Source organism: Barbatula barbatula, assembly GCF_947034865.1.
Source record: "Barbatula barbatula genome assembly, chromosome: 9".
In the NCBI taxonomy this organism is placed as follows: Eukaryota; Metazoa; Chordata; class Actinopteri; order Cypriniformes; family Nemacheilidae; genus Barbatula; species Barbatula barbatula.
The window spans coordinates 2,495,869-2,519,978 of record NC_136772.1 but is presented as its reverse complement, the minus strand read 5'-3'; the positions used below and the strand labels follow the sequence as shown (position 1 = coordinate 2,519,978).

The 24,110-nt window shown below is 39.2% G+C and overlaps 1 protein-coding gene across 3 annotated transcripts in view; it reads left to right on the top strand.

Annotated features, from left to right (window-relative positions):
* Positions 1–24,110, top strand: part of tns1b (tensin 1b) — a gene marked incomplete at its 5' end in the record, with an annotated part of 121,508 nt that overhangs the window by 10,650 nt on the left and 86,748 nt on the right. For all 3 annotated transcript variants that reach the window (XM_079464724.1, XM_079464723.1, XM_079464726.1), the window contains 2 exons: positions 6,664–6,778; positions 17,486–17,523. In XM_079464724.1, coding sequence (XP_079320850.1) covers positions 6,664–6,778; positions 17,486–17,523 — 153 coding nt within the window. The remainder of the gene's footprint in view (positions 1–6,663; positions 6,779–17,485; positions 17,524–24,110) is intronic.

Sequence of the window (24,110 nt, the reverse complement as noted above, 5' to 3'; positions counted from 1 at the left end):
GTGTGTAATGGTACCCCCTTCTTTGCCCTGGTGGTATGGTCAAGTCTGTCTGCCGAGCTGAAAGATGGATGACAGAAAGTAACCGAGTGAGAGATGGAAAAAGAAACGCATCTAACATTATTCCAAGCCTGGTAACGTAGGTGCATAGGTAACGTATTGATTCTTGACATATGTGTTTTTTTGGCGTCCCACCTCACTGCAGAACTTTAAAGCGGCCATAACACACATCTCATGTTAATCTTGAGTACTTACAGAATAGTATCGCACCCTTCAAATATCGGTAGAGTCTTTAGTTTGATCACATTGATAAAAGACGGATAGAGCTGTACGATTATTTCCGAAAACATGCTACGCGTGTGGGGGGAGGAGGCGGAGCTTAAGCATGTGCACACACATTGCCAACAAAACCCAGACAGTTTCACCGCGTGCGGCTCATGTCCGGCATCGTTTAGGGCTGGGAACGCCGCTCCATCTATCAGTTTCAAACGATCTCCACATCCACCGTTATATATACCGTTTATACAACATTTATCACCCAAATGCAGTAAACAGACAAACACAGCTGAACTTCGCGAACGTAGTTTTCTCTCTCTCCTGCACACAGTGCACATACTTGTGCGCATACTCCTTCTCCCGCTCTTGGCTGATGCATGAGCGTGCCGCGCGCTTTTCCGTATCGAGCTCAGAAATACTACGCCATTGGTCCAACTCGTTTTTTGACAAGTTGACCATGTCAAGCATGAGAAGACAACACGTTTAACATTGTACATAAGTCAGAATGCATGAAACACCATTGCAGGGCCCCTTTGAGAATTACAGAACCTGATCTTTCACTTCAGCTTCTCAAACATATCCCTTATGCCCAGTTCAAAGAAAGCCATCAAAGGGAAACCCAGGTGGCTTTAACTCACCCACCCACCCATCTGGATTCATTGTGAACTCATGGTTACCGCATCTGTGACCAGGTGGTGATGTTCAGTGAGGTGTGGTAGACGTTGGGTTGTGAGAAAAAAGTTGGACATGCTGGAATAGAGAGTAGGAGTAGAGCATTTACTAAGCTTGGTCTCTAATGTAAGACAGATGTTTTAATAGCATCTTGGATTTCAGTTTCACTAGAAAGAACTGTGTGAAAGCGTGAAATTGCTCAAACTATATTTGAAAAATGAATTAACATTTCTTAAAGCCATTTTCAAACTTTATGCATATGTCTGATGCTTTCAAAGTGTCTTACAATGCATTCAAGACTAATTTGATTTTGTTTTTTTTAGGCTCAAAACCATGACCTTTGCTTTGCGAATGCATTGCTTTGCCATAAGAGCTCTAACAAAACATAAATAAGTAAAAACATAACCCTTTAACATCCCCTCTGAACTTTCCAATCAATCACATTAGGGAGCAATCCATGCTTCTCCTCATCCAGACTGGAGGTCGTCCATGCCCCGCACTAGGAGGTGGCCCGCTCCACCTCTTTTCTCTCATTGGGGCGAGAGGTTGTATTGTTTGGGTGTATGGATTGGTTGTCTGAATGGGGCCGAGTGCCTTTCCCAGGGGCTTAGCATCCCGGCATGGGGGCAGTGTATACAGTTGCGCAGGCCATGGGAGATGATGTGTGCCCTGTTTTGGGAGCTCAACCTTTGTGCCAGTCTGAGTGTGTGAGACGGGCCATTTGAATGACAAGCAGTGTTTGGATCCGTTTCAAAAGAGATGGTTATTTATCTCTTTATGTAATTTTTCCATCCCCAGCACACTTCTGCAACAATAACCAATATCCCAGGATGCTGTATTGTGTTTGGAAGATGTGTTTATGTATGTGCAATGTCCTAGAGAAGTATTTGGACAGTTAAAACTCCATGGTTTGTCCAACACGCCCATATTTGGTGTGATAAAACTGGATACTCTGCCAAAATAGTTTAGAGCCAATGACTTCATATATCAACAAATGACCTTGAAACCAGTTTGTTAAAGACCCGCCGAAGTGTCTTGAAATTCACAGCTTTGTTTGATGCGTCTACTGTTTCCACTGAAACACGAACTTAGGGTGAGACGCACAGTATTGAGTGGATCCTCCCCCTTTTAAAATAGTCAACATCTTCTTGTCCCCAATCTGAAATTTAATGAGAAGCTGAAGTGCAGAACGGTGTCAAAAATATGTCGTTATTAGTTGACTGTTTTGTTTTTGGCTGTTTATTTTCTAAATTTGAGTTTTGAAAGTGTTTTGGAGTGTAGACAATAGATATTTTTTGGGCGTATACACAGTTAATGTAAAAGCCAAAAATATGTCCATTTTGATTTCACAGGGACTTTAAAAGTAATTTCAAAACTGGCTCGGAATCAAAAGAAAATGTATAGTTCTCTACCATTATTTATTCTAATGCCATTTGCTATATTTTATTTATACAAAAGATAATTTAGCGAAGTCGTGCCCCTCCGCGGACATCTCTGCAACGCTCCTCTGGCCGGTTAGGGCAATTATTACATCATTCAAACAAGACTGTGAATGGGAATACTAATATTTCTACGATCACTCTCTAAAATCCCAATTATTCGACATATTTAAAAACAACATTTAAAAATGACGTATACTGTACCACATAACGTTTGTTTCATATGATCAAATTGACCATAAAACCAAATTTTTTGTGTCGCTTTAGATACTACGCATACGCAAAGCTTCGATAGGGCGGCCATATTGAGCGTTGCGTTCCTCCCCAATTCATTTCAATGGCAGTGACGCATCTTGTTAATTTTGATATCTTTAGTAATAAAGTAGAATGAAGTATCCATCCAATCTTAACTAAACGCTTCCAAAGCCATTTTTGGGATGTGTGCCAGACTGGCATTTTTCCTGTCAGTGTGCTTGAGTTTCTCTCATTGACATCAGCCTCCTGTAGACTGTGAATGAGAGAACACATGGGCTCTGTCTCACTGTCAGGAACGCAGACACATCTCGCTGTCTGCTAAACTGAGCTCAGATTGAGTCGTTTTCCTGTCTGCACTTTAGTCTCTCTCCCCCTCTTTTTCTCCGTCCCGTCCTATTCATTCTTTTGTGCAGAATGCTGAAAGAAGCATCCTGAGTATAAAAAAAAGCTTTACAGAAAGTCATGCACTGATATTTAGTTTTCATGTCAAATGGATGGCAAAAGCAAATGTTGACAAACGGGACTGGATCTTGTGTGTTGTAACTGAAAACAGAAGGCTGGTTTGAATACGTGGAATGATGTTTGTGATCTGCAGACGCGATTCTTCAAAAATGAACCGCATACCGTACAGGTTTGGACTGACATGAAGGCTGTTTACATATCGTTCTTTTTAAAAGAATTGAATAGAGTGGGGTATTGTCACATCCTCCTGGGTCTAAATGTATGAAATAGAAAACAGGATCTATTGATAGCGTTTGTGACTGTCACTGTTGTACCAAAAACAACATCAAGTCCTAAGCAGGTGATGGGCTCAGATCCGCACATTGGCTGAATGTGATGGTTTCATCCTATCTTCACATTTCCAGAGTAATTGAAAGGCTCTGAGAGCTCAGACTGAGGTGCATTGATTGTTTCTGGTTAATTAGATTAGACTAATCACATTAAGTTGGTGCCGGGGCGGATCCTGGCGGTGGGATGGAAATGAGACCGTGGCATTGTTGGCAAATAGGCATCAATGTAACACTGTCCCTATGAGGTTTATTCCTATGAGGTCTGGAGATAAACCATCGTTGTTTTGTCTGTCCACCGCAGTGTGTTGAGAGAAGACTGGATCGGATAAACCCTTGAGCGGATCTCTGCCAGCATTGTGTTGTGCATCATCTAAGACAAGGGGGGTGTAATTATCGTGGATATACCAATGACAAAACAATTAGATTTGAATTTTTTCATATATTATTTTCTATATATTTTTTAATGTTTTTAATATATGACATTATTATTATTATGCATTTTTTATATTATTTGATATATGAAGATATATATATATATATATATGAAGTGTATCCAAATTGAGATGAAAAATCTAAAATAATGTTTTTATTAAGTTAACATGTTTTTATTTTTTAGTTATCATGGCTCAAATCAAAGCAAACCAACTACAGTTTGATTGATATTAATTGGACTGCACAATAAAAAAACAAGATTTTTGATCATGTATATTTTTTATTATAATTATAGTTTTTATTGTAATGCTATTTTTTATTGTGCATTCCAAGTAATAGCAATGGAACTGCAGAACGCCTGTTTTGATAAAGTAATAACTAAAACAAATCTAGCTAACTTGGACAATAAAACACAATAAATACATGATAACATAAAAACAGTTTTTTATCTGTTTTTGCAAATACACTCTTCATATATATATACGTTTTATTAAAAATATGTGTTTTTGTTCCAATGCCACACTATTATTTTGCTACGACATTTTTGTCATGTTTGTGTAATGGCTGTAATGCACTTCAAGACTTAAATTCTGAACTCATACACTTGCAGACTTTTTAAACTGATCAAATCTGCAGACTGGCACAGACTGAAAATCTGGGGAAAAAGTGTGTACTTGTATGCAAACTTGTAGTGTATTTTAGCCTTAAGGCATGCCATGTGCATTTTTTAATCATTCATGTTACCTTCATAAAGGGTTCAATTCAATATTTTAATGTATGCATTGGCAGATGCTTTTAAAGCGGCACGCAGTGCATACAACACTGTATACGTGTTTGATGTTTTCATTTTAACAACTGGGTTAAAGGAATACAAATTAAGCAGTGTTTAATGTTGCAGTTTTCAAATACATAAAAAACCTAATTTTGGAATTAATTATAATTCTTTTGTATCTCCCCTGATGCGCTCTGGTGCCCCCTAGTGGCTTTTCACACACTGACATCGAGCGAATGCAGTATGTCTGAATGAATATTTAGTCATCAGACAAACACAGGAGCCCTTGACAATTAGTCTGAGATTTCCTGCAGTCTCTAAATACAAAGCTTCAAATCCAAGCCTTTAAGTATAGGTCTGGGAATTTAAGTTTCGTAACAGCAATATTAATCTGTTAAAATAATAACACAAAAAATGCAATATTGCATGATTTTAGTTTTAGCTGCAGGGCAAATTGACTTTTTTTAACTAAATGTGTTTTCAAATACTTGCGTATTCACTGTAGGATTTGTCATTTTCTGCATAATGAAATATTGGGCATTACACATCCATTTTTTGAGCAATGTAATACGGCTGGGCGAAAACCAGAGGAAGCGATTGGGATCGTTTCATCCCCACAGACGCTTGTCATCATCTCATTATCATGCCACGTTATCAATCAACGTTCAGCTTTTAACCTCCCTCTCTTTCACGTATATCCTGATCAACACACAACCATCACATCCAGACAGGAAATAGAATCAGGTATAATTAAACACGGAGCCTCGAACAGAGTTGCGTTTCACAGGAACACAGCCAATCCCATTGTGTCGGGTCCGAATATAGAGTTCCAGCTTACATAGCACACCTGCAGCGGCCCAAAACTCCGTCCTTGGCTATCTTGTTTTTGGATGGCCTCGCTCTCCCCTCTCAGGTCCTGCTGAGGGTGAAGGACGTACCTAAACACAGCTGCACTGCATCCAAATACGGTTCTCTCTTTCACTTTAGAGAAAAAAACAAGTTTTTGCTGGGGAGCAGTTTGTTTGTCCTTTTAAGCTTCTTCCATACATGTACATATTCAGAGAGTGCATTGAGGTGATAAGGCACTTAAGCTTTTGATTTTAACGCAAATGTTATGTCATAAATAATCAATCCCTACAATACCATCATATTTTTTTATTATACCTATATTATGATTCTCTTTCTTCCGCAGAACACACAATATATTTTGAAGAAAGTTGGTAACACCGTCACCCATTCACTCCTATTGCAAAACCAATGCAAGTCAATGGGTGCCAGTTAACAAATCTTCTAAATATCTTCATTTGTGTTCTGCAGAAGAAAGTCAAACAGGTTTAAAATGAAAAGATAGGTAAACCATCACTTTGACGTATTAATACGTATTTGTTTATTTATGCAATTTTTATTACACATCCAGCATAAATATAAGAATTTAAAATACATTACCATCATTTTTAGACTTGAACAGTCAGTGTTTTTGTTTATACGGTCAATGTATTTTAATCCAGCACCGAGTCATAAACTCTAATTTGTTGACTGGGACTTTTAGTGATGTCATGCTCCAGTGAAACTGAACACGTGTTCCTGCTGTGAAAACAAAAACAGGTTCTCTTAAGTTCAGGCCAGACCTCTGCTCCAGCTCTACCAGATCTGTTGGTTAGAAGTCATGGTACTGCCTGCACTCCTGTACTTTTACTGGTGTTTAAGGAAATATCACTTTTACTATTGTAAACACATGGGGTGAGAATTCAACATTGTGTAAACATGTCCTGCACTTGGAGGTGGGCTTTTTTTGGCTAGTACAGACCACCCAGAACACCCCTGAACCCACTGCAATGCACTTAAAACCACACAATGCACCAAAAAAGTGTAACAACAACCATTAGTAATCTCACTGATGATCAGTCATGGTTTATTGCTTAATTCAGATTTGTGCATCTGATATAAAAAGATAAACATATAAATCTATGCAATGCATGTTTGAAAATGTAGTTTCAGGAGATCCTGACATGGTTCTTTTCCATTACAGCCTGAAGAATTTGAAGCCGTCCATTCTCACACCTTCCGCCTGAAGACCTTCAAGAAGGGGAAACACTGCGGCGTGTGCAAACAGACTGTAAACAATGAGGGGCTCATCTGCAGAGGTCAGTCCAGGGCGGGGTGGTCTAATTGTGGTGGTCTCCCACCAGAGACTGATCTGCCTGATCCGGCATGCGACGAAAACTAATGGAGAAGTGCGTTGGAGCAGTACGCAGGCTTTGCAGCTGATCCCGGTGTCCAGTCTGAAAGTTTCTCAACTTGATTATTACATTTATTAGATGACAGAGAGGAAAGTGTGTGACGTTATATGAACCACTTACGGCAGCTGGGGATCGGAGGGTCTGTGACATCAACTTCATATGGCACACAGCACTGCGAGAGAGACGTTTGGAAACAAGGTTTCCATTATGCCACGGTGGCTTGTGTAGATCACCGTCTCTGTGCGTTTTCTTCTTGCTGAACAGAAACGGTTCATGTCGCGGCCCACATGTCAGACTCATGCGGTGCCGTTATTTATGAAGTAGTCCTATAAAAATATCAAACCATGTAATGCAGGACGATTATGCTATATTAACGTCACCGCTCATGTATGTAGTTGAATCAGCAACGGGCAGCCATCATTTTTAAGACCATAAACATTTTATATAAATTAATGAATATTAAATATTACTTTTATATTGTAGAATAAAATGTTAATATATTTAGAGATATTGTTCACTCCAGACATTTCAGACATACACATGGGCCGATGGAACCAAAAGGGCCAAAATGTGGACTCACTTATTTGTTTCGCATACAAAAACACGTAAAGCCTGCGGCACTCTATTAAAACCATCCTACAATTTCAGAGGTCAGAGGTCATTGTAGGATGTTATGGCTTAGAAAAATGAAGGCTTTATTAATCTCTTAGCCCGTTTACCAGAGTATTTCTGTCTGAGAATCTCGACTGTAGCATTGTAAAAGGGATTCGATGAATTAGATGTGTATGTTGATCACTTTCAGACTGTGTACAACCGTGTTGCAGAAGTCCAGAATCAATACAGTCTGCAACAAGTCAAAGCCAAGGAACGTTCCAGGTTGAAAACAAGATGAAGCAGATTACCAGGGAAAAATTCCTTGCTTTATTTTTTCTTGTTTACAGTGGAAGTCGCTGAGCCAATGTTCTTGAGGGTTTTAAAACCTGAACCTTGTATTGTTGATAAAGGATTTACAGTAATGAATAAATGAATCCGTTAAAGGTCCAGTGTGTGAAATTTAGCGGCATCTAGCAGTGAGGTTGCGAATAGCAACCGACGGCTCACTCCAACCCTCCTTTTCGGTGGCTGACATAGGACTTAGATTTCATTATGTTTTTGCTTCTTTGCCGAAGGAGATAACGTATTTACGAAACGCGTTCTGAAGAACAGTTTGTCTGTTTAGGGCTACTGTAGAAACAACATGGCGAATTCCTTGTAAGGGGACCCGCGGTGTAGGTCGATAGAAATAGCTCATTCTAGGTAATAAAAAGTTCAACTTAATTGTCTTCAGAGGATGACCTTACATCATTGAGTGTTATGTATATTATATTGCACTTCTTTCAATAGATCCTCCAAAAAGTTACACATTGGACCTTTAAAGCTGTTCATTTCAGATATAAATTGTTGCTTTGAAGATGGATTACTTTTCCTTATCGTTGTTTTCCTTATTACCAGTTACCAATGTTTTAATATAGTAGTTGAAGTAAAACACTTGGCTCACTTGTAAATATACTTATGCCATTATATTTGTAGTACGTGTACTATGGTAAAACACATGATTACTACAGTTTTACTATAATTGTAAAACGATGGTAACTTTTTCTACGTCAATGAACAGTTTAGTTGAAAATCTGATATAAATCTGATATAGCAATTCTCTCACACTCTTATGCCAGGTATGGATTTTTATGGTCAGCAGAAAAAGGATCCATACTTATTTAAACCATCAAGTTGATAGTGGGAATTTATAAGCCTTAAGGGATATCTATATAGGGTTATAGTTAAATGTATGTGTTCGTAACATTAGAATACATCTTGTGTTGGTGGCATTAAGCTTCTATCCAGACATTTGACCCTTCGATCGTAAAGATCATCCCGGGTAATGATTTCCATTGAGCAGGAGCGATGTCTCGTGGTCAGCATCCCTGGAGAATGTGTGCCATCTGAGTGATTGAGTTAAAGCACTGAAGACTATTAGTTAAGAGCTTTAAGAGGTGATTGTGTGACACTTGTGTTAAACAGCCGAGTTCTCCGGCCAACAAAAAGGATGGACCCTCCTCAGAGAGCAGTGTAGCCTGTGGGCTTCGAGGTGGAGAAGACAAAGAGATTTATGCCCCTCTTTGTATCTGAATCGTCTGATGGGGCTTTAAGTGAATGGTGGAAGAGGTCAGTTCTTTGTGGGCTGTTATTTAAGGGATAGTTAACTAAAAGTGGAAATCCTGTTGTCATTTATTCACCCGGCGCATGTTGTGACAAACTCAAAAGCTTTTTTCTATTGACTTCTGTAGGCTTTATTTTAAAATGGCATATTTTAATATAGTTTGTTTGTGATCGCTGTGAACAATGGCAGAATGCATTATATTGGACAAAAACAAATTATTTGTCCTTAAATGTAAGATCTGTCATCTATGCATTTAAAAGAAGATTTTGAATTATTTATATTTGATAAGGTTTTCAAGCTTGTTAACATGGTTGGTCACTATGAACTGCTGAATGGAGAAGCGTAACATTAAAGGAAGTTTACAGAAACATAAAATTGTATTACTTTATCATTTTCTCACTTTCATGCCATTCCATGACTTCCACTCTTCGGTTAAACCAATTTTTAAATAGGTCCTTCAAAATATAGTTTTATCTCTTAAATGTATTGTTTTGCTTCAAAACACATTTATTAATTCTTATTTATTGATTTATGTAATGTATTGATTTACTAATTATGTATGTGCATTCTAGATGTCCAACATTTTGAGATATTTAGTGACAATTGAAAATATAAAGAGACATTTTATAAACAAAAATGTTTATTTGGATTGGATATTATGGACTTTCAGATGCTCTTCTACACTCTTAGAAATAAAGCCATAGAATAATCATTTTTGTCCAAATGGTTGCATAAAAACCCTTAAACATCCAAAGAACCGTTCTGTTTCATAAAAGGGTCAAATCAATTCTCTAGATTATATAAAGGTAAGAAAGAGAGGGTTCTTTAAAGAGCCTTTGACCGAATGATTCTTGCAGAACCAAAAATGGTTCTTCTATGGCATCATTCTGAAGATCGTTTATTTTTAAAAGTATAGGTACATAGTTCCTATGAATATGGGTCTTGAGCTGATATCTTTGTCAAGTTAACTTTGTCTGAAGGGAACCATACCTCCATCTTCTTTTGTCTTCAACAGAACCAAAAATTAAAGAAGTTCTTACTATGGCAGTCAATGGTGCTTCAAAATGTTGGTTGCTAACATTATTCCAAAAAATCTCTCTTTTTGTTCAACCGAACCAAGAAATGTATACGTCTGCAACAACTAGAAAATGAGTCATTTTAACGCTCTAGAAAGATGAGCATCTATCAAAGCTGTCATAAAATAAAACATGGCGTAGTTTTACTGCAAGGCGCTGTGTCTGATATCTTTCCAAATATAGAAAATGTTCAGCAGATCCGATCACACTTGTCAGGAGAACAGCGCACTGCTCTCATCTTTAAAATGAATATCCCTTGTCATTTTTATTGCACAGATGTGGGTTCCAGTTTTAAAGTGTCTGTTGTGTTGTCTGTCCAGTTTATTAGAGAGGTGAATCAGAGATGACACTTCAGTGAATCGGTTTTATTGATTCATCAGCTGCAGCTGTAACCGGAATACTTCCATTGACAAAGTGTTTCAAATGGTCAGTGATGTAAAAACGCGAGTAATACTTCATTCATTTCAACAGATACACGGTGCCATTCAATATTAGCTTCAGTTTAGTGACATTTTTCCCTCAACCTTACAAATGGTTTTGATCTGAAGGTACGAAACGCCTGAATGTCTGAAATTGAAATTGTGCAAACATATTAGTTTTATTTCATTACAAAACGAACATTTTATTTGATAAAATGTTTTTAAATGCACAGACTTGAGGTTGAATAATGACCATGATAGATGTGAACTTCTTTAATGTTGTTTAAAATGCAAACTAGAAACTATTGTTGCTCCTCTGTTTTGCTCCCTGAAGTCTCTGTAAAATATCGTCCTTCTCAACAGGTGTGATTTGGCATGAGAATGTCGTACCTCATGAGACAAAAACCTCCTGCGATCATCCCCGTCGAGACCCCTGTCCTGTAACGTGAGCTCATTTGATTATTTTCATTCCATGCGATCACGGCGTTGCTGTTAAAACAGCCCATCTGACTCGCCACTCATTCCCCGTTTGCCTTTCAATGGCATCAGTAAATCCGCCGTGTCCGTGCTTCGCACCAGTATAAACCGTGCCGAGGTGACCCAGAGATACGAACGCTTTCAAGAGAGAATGTGTGTCTAAAAATAGTCTATTCTGTGGTTTCACTCAAATTCCATCTCTGCCTCGGGACGCTGAGATTGTTTTCCTTTTTCTGAGACAAATGTGAAATCTCTCCCGATCGACCCCGGGGGCCCGGAATGAAATCCAGGCTGCTTTTGAAGACAATTCGGCTGTGCTGGATTGCACACACGGCAAACACACGAGGGTGGACACACCGTCAGTTTACCCAGAGGATTACAGATGGCAAACAATGGAACATACGTTTTTTTAAATTGTGAGTGATTTATGTACCTGTAGTTGGAGGAACTGCAAAAATGCAGGTTCTCTGAAATTATAATCCAAATCACATGTACTGCAATGAGGTCGTGATGTGACAATAATATTGCGTACTGTTTGAAATAACCGCTTCATGATTCCTTTTAGGAAATAGTAGTCGGTAGGTTGTGCAGTTATGGGTTGCAGTACAACCCAACTCAATCTCACATCCATTGCAGCCAAACCGCCCCAGCTGAAACCGGCCTTATCTAGTTTGCTGGTTTTATCCGGTCTGGTTTTCAGGCTGGTTGTATCTAGTTTTAGAGCGGTTTTAAAGGGATAGAGCAGCTGGGACCACCAGTTAACAGGAGCAACATTATCCAGCTAAGACCAGGCAACCAGTTTACGCTGGTTTTAGATGTTTTTTCATCAGGGTGGTTGAGCCGTGGCTGTTATGTCTGGCTGGTTCGTGGTGCCGAAATTACACAGCAGGTCCATCACGCAATGTTTACTCTCTCGCATCCATCATTCTCATTGTGATACACGCGCACACGCACATGTTACATAACCTTCACTATAGCTCATTAGGGCTTCCAGAAGTTGCCACTCCTCTCCTTGAATTGCATTAGTGAAATGAGATAAGCAGATTGATGAACACAGCCGTTTGTTTCTCCCCGTTGATAGACGGTCTTTGTGCTGAGTCTAACATCATTACTTTAATCAGCTTAACCTCGCTGTTTCTGCACGGCACCACACAAACACTCAAGACATGCTGCTCACGGTGCCTATTGATATCTTTTAGATCACCTGTTTTTGTAAGATCATCATCTCTTCATCAAATCCTCCTTTGGAGTTCATTGATATTGTATGAAGAAGCCTTTTTTAAACTAAACACCGTGACATCACAAATTCTTTAGTGAAGCATCTTCGTACAATTTGGACATGCTTCGTTGTCATTTTAAATTTTAGCCATTTAGTGTGAAGTCAAATGCACCCAATGCCATTTCAAAATTTTAAAGAGATGCTGCCACCTTTTGGTGAAATCAAGTTTGTCGAAAACTAAACTCTAAATGAACATTTTCACATTTGTAACTGTTAAATATTGATTCATAGCACAATGATCATCATCCCACGACAAATACAAACCACAGTGCCTGCTGAATGACCGTAAAAGGTTGACCGCGTCACAGGTGTGATTTCTCTAAATGTCGACTGTATAAGAGATACCTGTCAGGTAGTAGACACAATGTATGTGTTTAGAAAGAAACCCGCACAGCCAATGGAAGTCGTCTGTTATTAAACAAGATTGAAATGATCCTTCAAGGCAAATGATGGATACAACACAAACAAACCGCATTGCAGACAAACTCATGCAGTAATAGTTCTCGCCACTAAGAGGCAGTATAAGAATATATACTTCATATTCTGTACAAATCCTGAAGTTCTTTCATGATTTTAAGACAAAGCCAACACACTCTGAGACCTTGTTTTCTCAAAGTGTTCTGAAATCGAAGCCTAACCGAACAGCTGTTTCAACACACGTGTGATTTTTAACTTGGATTCCCAGGCTTTAAGAAAGCACGCCGATTCAATATCGAACTGCACTTAGACTTGAAAATCAATTGTGGGAACTTTTACACACAGGATATTAAAGCTTAATGGGGGTTTGTTTCATAGTCAACACCTGAAATCACACTTTAAAGGATACACAGGGTGATCTTTATAAATACAATAAGGTCGGAGAGAGAGAAGAATAAAGAGGTCTCATTGGTGAGTCATGTTTTGTAATAGTTTTGTCTAAGGAATTATTTCCATAAGCTTTATCTGCTGTCACTGCAGTTGCAGAATGACCCGTAATTTATGGTTGTCCATCCCCTCTCCATAAGATGGACAGGTATAGGCATCGTAGTCTGTCAGGAGTGGATGTATAAAAAAAAAATTGAGCCGTACAGTTATCAATAGTATTGCCAGCTGGAGATTTGTCGCTGGTCCCAGAAGTTTGTGTAGGCCTATGTGGTGGTACGGTGAACCGTCAATGACACGGGGTAAATATTTACCCCACTGGCCCATCCAGTTGTCAGTGTGCTGTGGAATTCTGTGTGGTTCATCTGGAGCGGTGAACCAGGCACTAAAACCAAAGTCTTATGTCACGCTGTGAATCATTTGATATATTATGGTAACCGACCATATAAACCACGGTCTTATATGTACAATCTGCAAACTGTAACCTTTGGAGGTTAAAATGAAAAAAATCTGTTATTGAGCAAGCTTTTTTATGAATTCCAAATAATGGTTTATAATTTGAGCTGTCCGGTGCCATTTTGCATTAAATGTCAGTTTGATGTCACTTGACTTCACGGGAAGAAAAACATTTCTTAGTGTTTTTGTCTTGTTTTCCAGTATAAGTATCTAAAAAGTCTTAATTCAAGAAACTTGAGCGGCAAAGTGACCGGAGATATTAACTCTTGTTTTGTAAAAGAAACAAACAAAGAAACATGTTTATGCATCAAACAAGCAGAAATAAGCCAATGAGGTAAGAAATAAATTGCTTTGCAACCTTGAAGTAGTTCGTAAATAAGTTATTAGACCTTTTTTATCACATTTGCAGATTTGTTTGGTTTTAAGCATAACACGTAAGTTCGATTTGTTTTTTTAATAGAAAACGAGACTTTATTTCCTGGGTCATGTTGCTTCTGAACATAATAAATCTTGATTTAGGATTGTTTTATATTTGTACTGCAAATCAAGACTAAAAAACATTTTTTTTTGCTTTTTGTATTATTTTTTGCACATAGATATACGGTAGATACAAAAAGTATCCTGACATTTTTCTCATCTCCCATCTCTGGCGATGTAGAGGTTAAAGTTCAAAGCCTATTTTCCATAGAATGTTTAAACCATCCATAAGAAAACGAATAAAAAAAGACAGGCATAAAAGTCTGGCATTAGTTCAAAAGACATCTAGTCTACCATAAATGGTTAAAATCTTTACCGAATGACACATTTCTGCATCAATAGTCATAAGTGTGCCGTAACGCTTAACCCTCCTGCGAGAGAATGGCTGTAACCTGTCGCTGTGGTCTCTGTGTGTGTGTTTGTGTGTTGACTGCGGTCCAGTGTACTTGTTTGTGAGGAAATCTGTGGTCCAGCTGTCTGATTGTGCTTTCGGTGTAACCCGGCACGGCCCAGACCTCTGGGACAACATCATGCTACAAAAGGCCGGTATGGGAAATGCCAATCCCCTTCCCACCTCCTTCTCTCTACTCTGAGCATTCTTAAAGACTTGAGTCAGATATTAAGCAGTCCACCGCTTCTGTAATCTCACAGCCGTCACCTGTCTCTCCTGCCCCTCTTTAGCCCTGTGCTGTTTACACACCAGACATGATTTCCTAACAAGGCAAAACCACGTGTGATTCACACAACGTACTTTCACGCCCAATATGGTAGTGCGGTTTTCCATCCTGTATCCTTCAGAAAGGCAGGGCAAATGTGTTCAGAAAAATCGCAGAATTCTGATAAACGCAGTTATGATCACACATTTTGTGATGAATCATTTTTATAAGCGTGCCACTAGGATTCCGGGTAAGAGGACGGATTTGAACAAATCTGCTCACGTGATTTTTGTTATCTTGATCTAAAAACGTAAGAGCTTTAATAGTTTGTTGTCATCATCGCTATTGCAAATGCATCATTGGTAAAATCCACATTTAATTCGACAACCTCGAGGATAGCGAGTGTTTTCTCGGCTTCCGTTCCAGATCCGTCAAGCCACAGCACCTCACACCAGAATCATCAACCGTCTCCTATCCGAAACACTCCCAAACAGGAGGATCACATGCTAATATCTTGCAAAAGCGGCCCAAAACTATGCAGACCTGACCCCAAAGCGCAGCTTTCCCTCCAGTTTTCCACCACTCCCGAAAGACGGGAGAACCGAGAGCTCTCAGCCAGCGCTTTTCTGAGTCGAAACCTTTAGAAAAGCAATGCTACAAACATTACACATGCACGAAACTATGTGACCCAAGACAGCAAAAGAGAGCGATTACTTAAAATACAGTCTACTCCAGAATAAGCACTTATTTTTAATCTATGAGTTTCCCAAGGCTTTTCAGATTTGTACTCTTTGAAAGGAATTGGCTGAGACTGAGTTGACTTGTGTTTTATTTATAATTCTTGCAATGACCCGAGTTGATACAGGAGAAGAAAACCTAGTCAAGTTCACTTCATAGAAAGCATTTGGAGGCATCTTCATCTTATGGTGGCCAGCATACATTTTCCGCATCTTTCTTTTCTCTCGAACAAGGGAATCCTTGTCGAAACAGAAGCGATGTGTAATGTACGTGTAATGTATTTAATACCGTGAAGCCATTATGGGAGTTACAGATGACTGGGTGTGGCTTTGGAAGCATTTCATCACTTTGGGGACTGAAATACCCTCCTTGTGTATAGACCTCTGTCTTTGAGGCCCAGCCCCTTTCTCCGGAATGGCAGTGCAGACAGAGAACAGAGCAGGTCTGTGTAACACCAGAGATCTGTGGGTGTGTGTTTGCTGAAGTTTACCTGTGCAAGCGAGGATATAGAACTGGGAGGTTGTTTATGTTCCCTGGTCCTCGCACATTTCATCCTGGAGCATTATTTGGAGAGGATTGGTTTTTGAGGAATGATGTTTAAAAAATGTTGTCGTCATTTATCCAATCCAAACGCCTTGGAACGCAAAAGAAGATATTTTGAGAAATGTCTCAGTGGTTCCGTGTTCATAAATTGGAAGTCAATGGTGCAATTTAGTTTGGTTACCAAAACTTTTTAAGAAATCTTTTTTTGTGTCGTGCAGAAGAAAGTCTGATTTGAAAAGTTAACGTTGAAAGTTTTTTTTTGGTGTGGATTTTGTCCCTTTTTCCTTTGTGATTATTCCTAAGATGGTTTTGATGATCTCTAACTACAACGTTTACTTGTAGAATTAAAGCAATTCTCCGCTAGTTCTTTTAAATGACCTGATCTTTTTCGTAAAGTGACGTGCATTTGATTTACTGTATGTGCATGTGTGATGGCCAGATCTATATGTTAGATTTAACTATTATTCAAAATACATTTTCTTTCAGCAAGATGCAGTTTAGTCTTGGTTAATTCATTATTGCTTATTTTTTTACAGCAAGATATGGCAACGCTAATGTGGAATTGCACATTCGCTCATATATTAATTCTTACAGCAGTTATTAGATGAGTGGACAGAATTCTTCTGTTTTTAAAACATGCTTTTCTCGCTGCGGTTTCAGTCATATGTGTTTGAGGGGAAACCCGCACTCATCTGAATTTAAAGAGTGATGTGGCCATCGAATGTGAGAAACAGAGATGCTGGATTGTGTGTCTGGTGTGGAGAGTGCTGGCCAATGTTAATTCTGTAATGGCAAATGTTAATCGACGGGTCGCAGTATAAACAGGAAAAACCCTGCAAGTTAAACACACATTCATTCTGAAACGGCAATGACAAGACCAGAGATAAAAACATTCTTGCTTTTGTAATATTATTTTTTCAAGCCTTGAGTCCAGTTTTATCTCTACTCGAAGTTACTGCATTACTTGGCTGGTCCTCCGCATTTAAAGCCGGTAGAGAGTTGCCGACGTGGGTATTTTTGTGATAGAAATGCTCTACGAGTTTCTGCAATTGAAACTACATTAGAGAATTGCAGAGAACCGGCTTGCGCAGAGACAAACATGTGGCGCACGCAGCATTACACGGCTGTCATTGAGTTTGTTTATGTGTCTAATTTTAGCCACCAGACGTTCAGAATAAATAAATGAAAATAACACGACTACGTTTGTAAAAGAAATTTGGAAAAGACATCACTTAATGATTCGTATGCTTGGGTGTGTTGATCATGGCTACGTTCCAAAAGCTTGTGTGCGGTCTGAGACAGCATCTTATGGCACCATAATCTTTAGTTATACTGCTTTCGAAAATACGCTCATTTACAATCTAAAACCGATTTGTGAAATGAAAATATGACGGCATTTGTTTGTAACATTTTGTCCTTTGTCTTTTCGCAGTTTGCCGGATAGCCTGTCACCGGAAGTGTGAGGTTAAGGTAAGAAACAAAGCACGTCTCATTTTGAACATTTTGCCTTTCGTGTTCCAGTTAACAATCTAAAGCCTAAAAGTACTTTACTGTGAAAACAAATGACATTGAATGTGTTGTGCCAGGCTTTCAACTTTCCTGAACCGGGTTCTTTCAGGAAACTTTCAAAAACTATCCTGAAATGGTTTCGCCGTACAAGTTTTTGTCGATTCTGCCATCACATTTCCTTCTGGAGTTTTATCACAGTGACATGTTTGTCCTGACAGTGAATACAGCTCGGTTCTGTCAGGGGAAGAGAGTTAGCGTACTCTGGCAATCTTAGGAATCTAAAAACAACTGGACATGTTTGATTGCGCCAACGCTTTCCTTGTTCAAGGTTCCCCGCCCCAAAATTAAGACCCGTCTTCATTTCCTGTGGGGCGCTTGCCATTTTGAAGGGTGGTTTAAAGAAGAGGTTAATGGCTAAAAGAAGGCAATTGGTTACATTTAATGCTCTGCTTTAAAACTTTGTGAGCTGCCATGCTGTTTACTGCCTGTCAGTCACTCTGAATAAAGTTTTTATGAATATTTGCAATCAAACTTTCTATTCAATCCTATTCAGGGCTACAACTAACGATTATTTTGATAATCGATTAGTCGGTCGATTATTTTACCGATTAATCAGATAAACGTTTAATTGATGCATTATGGGATTGCTGCCTTTTGAATTAGACAAATAAGTGTCACAAGGCAGCATTACCCTAAAATGCTCCCTACTTAGGCAGCTCACTAGGATTTGAAACAGAGCCATCATCTCGTCTCCATGTGTCCACTATTATTGTGTATTTTGGTGGTGTGTGTATACGTGTGTATGCGTGTGTGTGTATACAGCTAATCCTGCCTACTGCTGTGCTCCTCATCGCACCCACAGGAAATTCCAGAAGTGTGAAAGGGAGCGTGTGTGTGTGTTTTGAGTCCTGTTGAGTGTGTTTGTGGATCAGTGCACACTATACAGTAGCTTTCAGACACTGTGTAGTTTGTACCATCAGCTATAGAGGAATGCATGACACATTAAGATGTGTTTTCTTTAAGTATTGAGGAAAAAAAGAGACAGGGCTTTTTTTGGATAGATCATGTGTGATTTCAGAGGAGAGCTATGACAAGTTTCTTTGATTCGACTGCAATTAATAGGAAAAAACCTCCAGATTGTTTGAAGTCGTGTAATAACTTCCCCGGCCAGTCGCTGAGAAATTTCCGCCTCAAGATTCAGGAATGGATGCAATTCGTCCTCCCACCATGAGATAAAATATAAAAATGACATGTGATAGTTAGTCTCAGGAGTTTCCCGTTTTAGATGTTTATTAACTCTTCTGTGGTGTACGAGACCTGATTCAATGTTTACTAAAATGCTTGTTTTTAATCCATTTATACAAAAAACAAAGAGCACCTAATTTAAGAAATGTATTTCACAGATGCAATGACAAATATAAAAAATGTAATGTTTAAATGTCAATATTTTTATTTATCTGGACTTGATTGGATTTGTAAAAGTAGTGAAGATGGGAGAAAGAGGCGGAATCGGGAAAGGACCGGGATTCGAACCCTAGTCGCCCGGAGCGCAACCCTAATCCATGTCCGAGTACTTGCCAATGAGGCAATCGACTCCGACATGAACACTTTTTTTAAAGTAAAAATATCTTGCGTACAGCTTTTTGGCTATGTTTTATAATGTTATACAAAATGATGTTTTATAAAATGTTATAAAGTCAAACTTTTGGAACTGGGTTTGGTAAATGTACACTCATGAATGGGCCTAAATGAATTGATATTCCACCAAAAATGATGTTTTTCATGCCAGCATGCCATGCCATAAATCACCTTTTCCATATTTAGATGAGAGTTGCACATGGCCCCTGTGTAACCTCTGCCACTAAAAGCAAATGCTCAGACCGTTTGCTATGGCCACACTGGACGGTTTAATGGCTCTGGTCCCCGTCTGATGGAAGGCTGGAAGAAACCACGTAAACATAAATATGACAGACTGAAGTGCCCTGAGCCCAAATTAGAAACAGTTATCAGAATTTGTTTAACAGTTTTTTGTGTCTTGGATAATGGTTGGCAGAAAACTTCCCTATAAAATATATCCACGTGCACATGTCCGACATTCACTTGGAAAGATCTTGGACAGAAGAGATTTCAACTTCTGTATTCTCATGCCAGGCTTCGATTATATATGTGTCCTGACATCACTGGTAACCCTGGCTCAGACTAGAGAACATTGTGCAGGTCAGACACCTCCAAACAGAACAAATTACATCTGTCGTTGAATATGCTCTTTTCGTGGTCTGGTACCAAAAAAGTACAATGGTATGAACAACAGCGTGGTATGAAAGTTCGATTTTTACATTTGTTACTGCTGTTTGGCAAAGGTGTGGATGTGTGTGACATGAAGTGTGTATATGAAGTTTAGGGACATTTCAAGAGTTAGTAAATCACATTTTTGTGGACTGTTTAACCTGGTTTCTCAAGAGGTCAGAAATGGCCGTGTACTGCTGTGGGCTCACGGCGGGTTCACAGCACGTGCGCTTGGAGACTGGACGTAATTTGAATTCCAAAAGCTAGAAAATGAAGTGACAGTCTCTGGGCGATTGTAAATATAGGCAATTGAAGTTAAGTGCTGAAGTAAAATATTCATTAGACTCGAAGGGAAGCCGCGAGCTGTGGAGAGCTGATGTGACGCCAGCGCATGGAGAGTGCCGAGGAGAACCAGCACGTTGAAGTCAGAGGCCAATTACTGTAAACGCCAGAGGAAATGAGTGCGGATTAAAAGGTGTGAGAAAACATTCAGCTGAAGACGACCTCGGTTACAACTTCATTGTGTAGCCTGACATGTTTCTTAAAGGGGAAGTGTGTCAGTTCTATGCTTATCCATATCCATAACGGTTTTGTTTAAATAGCGCTAGGGGTGTCCTCGACAAAGGATTTTCATTGTCGAATCAGAATTGTTACGTCTTGCCCATAGTGGACTTATAGTCGAATCAGACGTGTGTGTGTGTGTGCGTGTGCACGCGTGTGCATGAGGGGACGACACCAGGTGGTTAAGGGTATAGTGCAAAGTGCAACATTGATGCACCAAAAACAATCAGTTTTATTTTGGAGGATCTAATATCAGATAATGCGATATTATATACATAACTGTCTTACATAGAACTTACATAATGAAGCGTTATGTTTTTATTACCTTAGGATGAGCTGTTTATATCGACATACACAGCGGGGGTCCCTTTACACGGAATTCACCATGTTGTTTCTACAGTAGCCCTAAACGGACAAACTCTACAGCACGCGTTTTCTAAATATGTCATCTCCTTCGGCAAAGAAGCAAACTTATGTTTGTCCGTTGTCAGCCACCGTAGTGCTCCGAAAGGGAGTGGTGGAGTGAGCCTTTGGTTGCAATTCGTAACTTTACCAGTAGATGCCGCTACATTTCTCAAACAGGACCTTTAAATTAACAATTCATGATATAAACAGTCAGGTATGATTTTGCAAGAGTCAGTTGGCCATCATTTAACTTCAGTACACAAGAAATCTTATATTTCAGATAGAGATTGTGATATAGAAGTTTTTTTATAGAGATAAAATAGTCATCCCTATTTGGTAATCCTGAAGGCCATAGAAAGACCAAAAATGGTTCTTCTGTTGCATCGCTGTTGAGAACCTTTTATTTTTAAGAGTGTTGATACAATACATTTCGTTGCACTGTACTTGTATGTGTGTAATGACAATAAATTGAATCCAATCCAAAATACCTATTACAAATACTTTGTGTAGAAGTTTCTGGCCTGCGGGTTTAGTGTAGAACTGAGCTGGATTGATTTTGCTCTGTTTGGACGATGAAACACTACCGCAATGCGCCATGAGTAATGTTCAGGTCAGTCTCCGGGCAGCAGTATGAGAAAATAAACTAACTGTGACCACTGTTTCCTAACAGTTAAGCTTTTCTTTCTTTTAGAGTTTTTTGTTAGCGCATGTGACCACAACACATTGTTAGTGCTGGCGAAACACACAGTCTCTTTACGACGCTTTGCCTCATTTCCACAACGTAATGTTCCTCTGTTTCACTTGAGGTATCTGAGGACTGACTCGCCGCTATCGAGAGAGTTATAACCTCCCCCTGTTTGTTTTTTCGCCACTTGAGGGGTTCAATTAAGCCCCTGACATACCCGAGTTCAGCTTGGGGCGGTTTAGGAGCATGGTTTCAATCGGGTCAGGTTTTTTGAAGTCCGTAGTTCTCACTGTGTTGACCCGCTAAGGTTATAAATATCTAAGGAGGAAGTATTATGGAAGTGTTTGTCGACAGAACAATGATGGGTCCTTCTCCAAAACTGCATCCCCTGTTAGCCAAAAAGAACACTGATGAATCCGATGTGGGTTTGGTTGTGGGTAAACGGTACAGGAAAAGCCCCGCTCCACCCTGTCCGTGTTAAGTCTGCGTGAAAAAAACATTTGTTGTTTTGTTTTTGCAAATGAACTCTTTAAATCTTTGTCTACAAAAGAAAAAAATTCTAAGATTCTGAAAAACAGTTTAAACAAATGATCCCAACCTTTTGACAAGTGTATGTTTTAAACTAAAATGTAACTTTTTTTATCAAACATTTACCAAATAACTGTACAGGAAAAGCCCCGCTCCACCCTGTCCGTGTGAAGTCTGCGTGATTCCTGGCCGACATGCAATGTATTGGAAACAGTTAAACAGCCAGAACCCAAAAAATGGTAGAAATGGCATGAATTGTGAATTTAATATTTTTACTGTTTTTGCAAATGCACTCTTTAAATCTTTGTTTACAAAACAAAAAAACGTCTAAGATTCTGAAAAACATTTAAAACAAATGATCCCAAACTTTTGACAAGTTTATGTTTTAAACTTAAATGTAAAACTTTTTAGCAAATCCACTGATTCCAAATGTTTATTGTATTGAACTGATGTGGTCGTTGAGAGAGAGAGAGAGAGAGAGAGAGATGAAGAAGGCTGTGGCAGTGAGAGAAGGGAATGTGCTTCTATAGTTTGGAGGTTGATTGAGGTGTGGTTGGCAGAAAGAATGTCAGTGCACCTCCTGTACACACACTTTCCTTCTCGTAAGATTTTACAGCCCGGTTGCAGCTGTGGTTTAGTGCCGCACATTTGGACTTTAAAAAACAGGACTGTGGAGCCTCAGCATCTTTCAGCAGACTTGTGCGACCAGGTAAGAGTAGTATTGATAGAGCCAGATGTTGGTATTTGGGTAGTTTTGACTCGCATCAAACTTTTGCACTGAATAGAGAATAGTTTTCTGTGGAATTTAATATTTGCATCAGACTTTTATGATGAAAATCCTACAGCTGTCATTTATATTGTGGTGTTGGTATAGAAAATATTTTGGTCTTTATATTAACCGTTTGCTAATGTCTATTTTTGGAATAACCTTTGGGATAAATTGTTTTAAAAACATGCGTCAAAGATTCTTTATCTTTACATTTAAAAACACAAACAAGCAGATATGGATCGAATGTTAATTCTGTTAATTAATGATAATGCGCACAGATGTGAGTCATCACCTGTTCTCTGCTGTATATTATCAAATTGGTTGCTCGGCAACCATAGACAACCACACTTTGTTGTGCCCAGCACGCCCTTAAAACAAGTTATTTCACATCTCAACTTGTTTCGGACGCGTCCCGCTCTATTTTCACAATACAGTAATTCAGGTTTTTTGTAGCTCGTGGGTGTAAATAATATCAACCCCACTAATCGCTGTGCAAATATATCTATAGCAATACAAATGACATCATAAAAATACCTGTTGACACATTTCTGACTTTGCACGTCATACCGCCTACTTTGGTCTCTGACCTCTTTTTTCAATGGTTAAGTCGCTCAAACATGCCCGAGTATTTTGTTTGTCTACTTTTATCTGGCGAGTCTGTGGTTATGCGGTCAGCCGCTGAGTGTCAAGCCTCATTTGGAAACGGTCTTGCAGCGAGTGCTACTTCAGAAGTGGCTTACTGTTCCCTTTGTCAGCGTTTGAGGGTTGGAAGGACTGTTTGCCGCAGGTCAGTCCATTTCTTCATAGGGAGCTCTGGTGTCTCCCGGTCTAACCTCTGACTGACTCTTTCAGGGTCGTTTCATGCGCAATGATCTGTCTCCTGTCCTGGAGACCTAGTTCAGCGAGAGCTAGTTTGTCATTAATGGTGATTTATATACGGCATGAAACAGAGATGTTTTGACTTTGAGGAATATGGCTTAAGTGGTTGAATAGTCCTGCGGGGGTGTTGGGCCAACCACCCCTTACTTGTGGAAAAGAATCCCTGTATTTAAAAGAGATTTATTTAGCTTGACTCTTTTGAGGAAGAAATCTAGATTCTTATATGTTATAAAGCAAATCTAAGTGAAATTGGTCTGGCCAAAACCTACCTGTGGCTGTTGGGTCAGCGCTGTATTGCTGTTCAGGTGTTCTGAGTGATTTTTGATAAGGTTATTATGTTTTTTGGATGGTTGCTAGGGTCTTGCTGATGTCCCTAGTCATCACAAGTTTGGAGGATTTTTTTAATGTTTGTATCATGGTCTGCTAGGTGTAAGT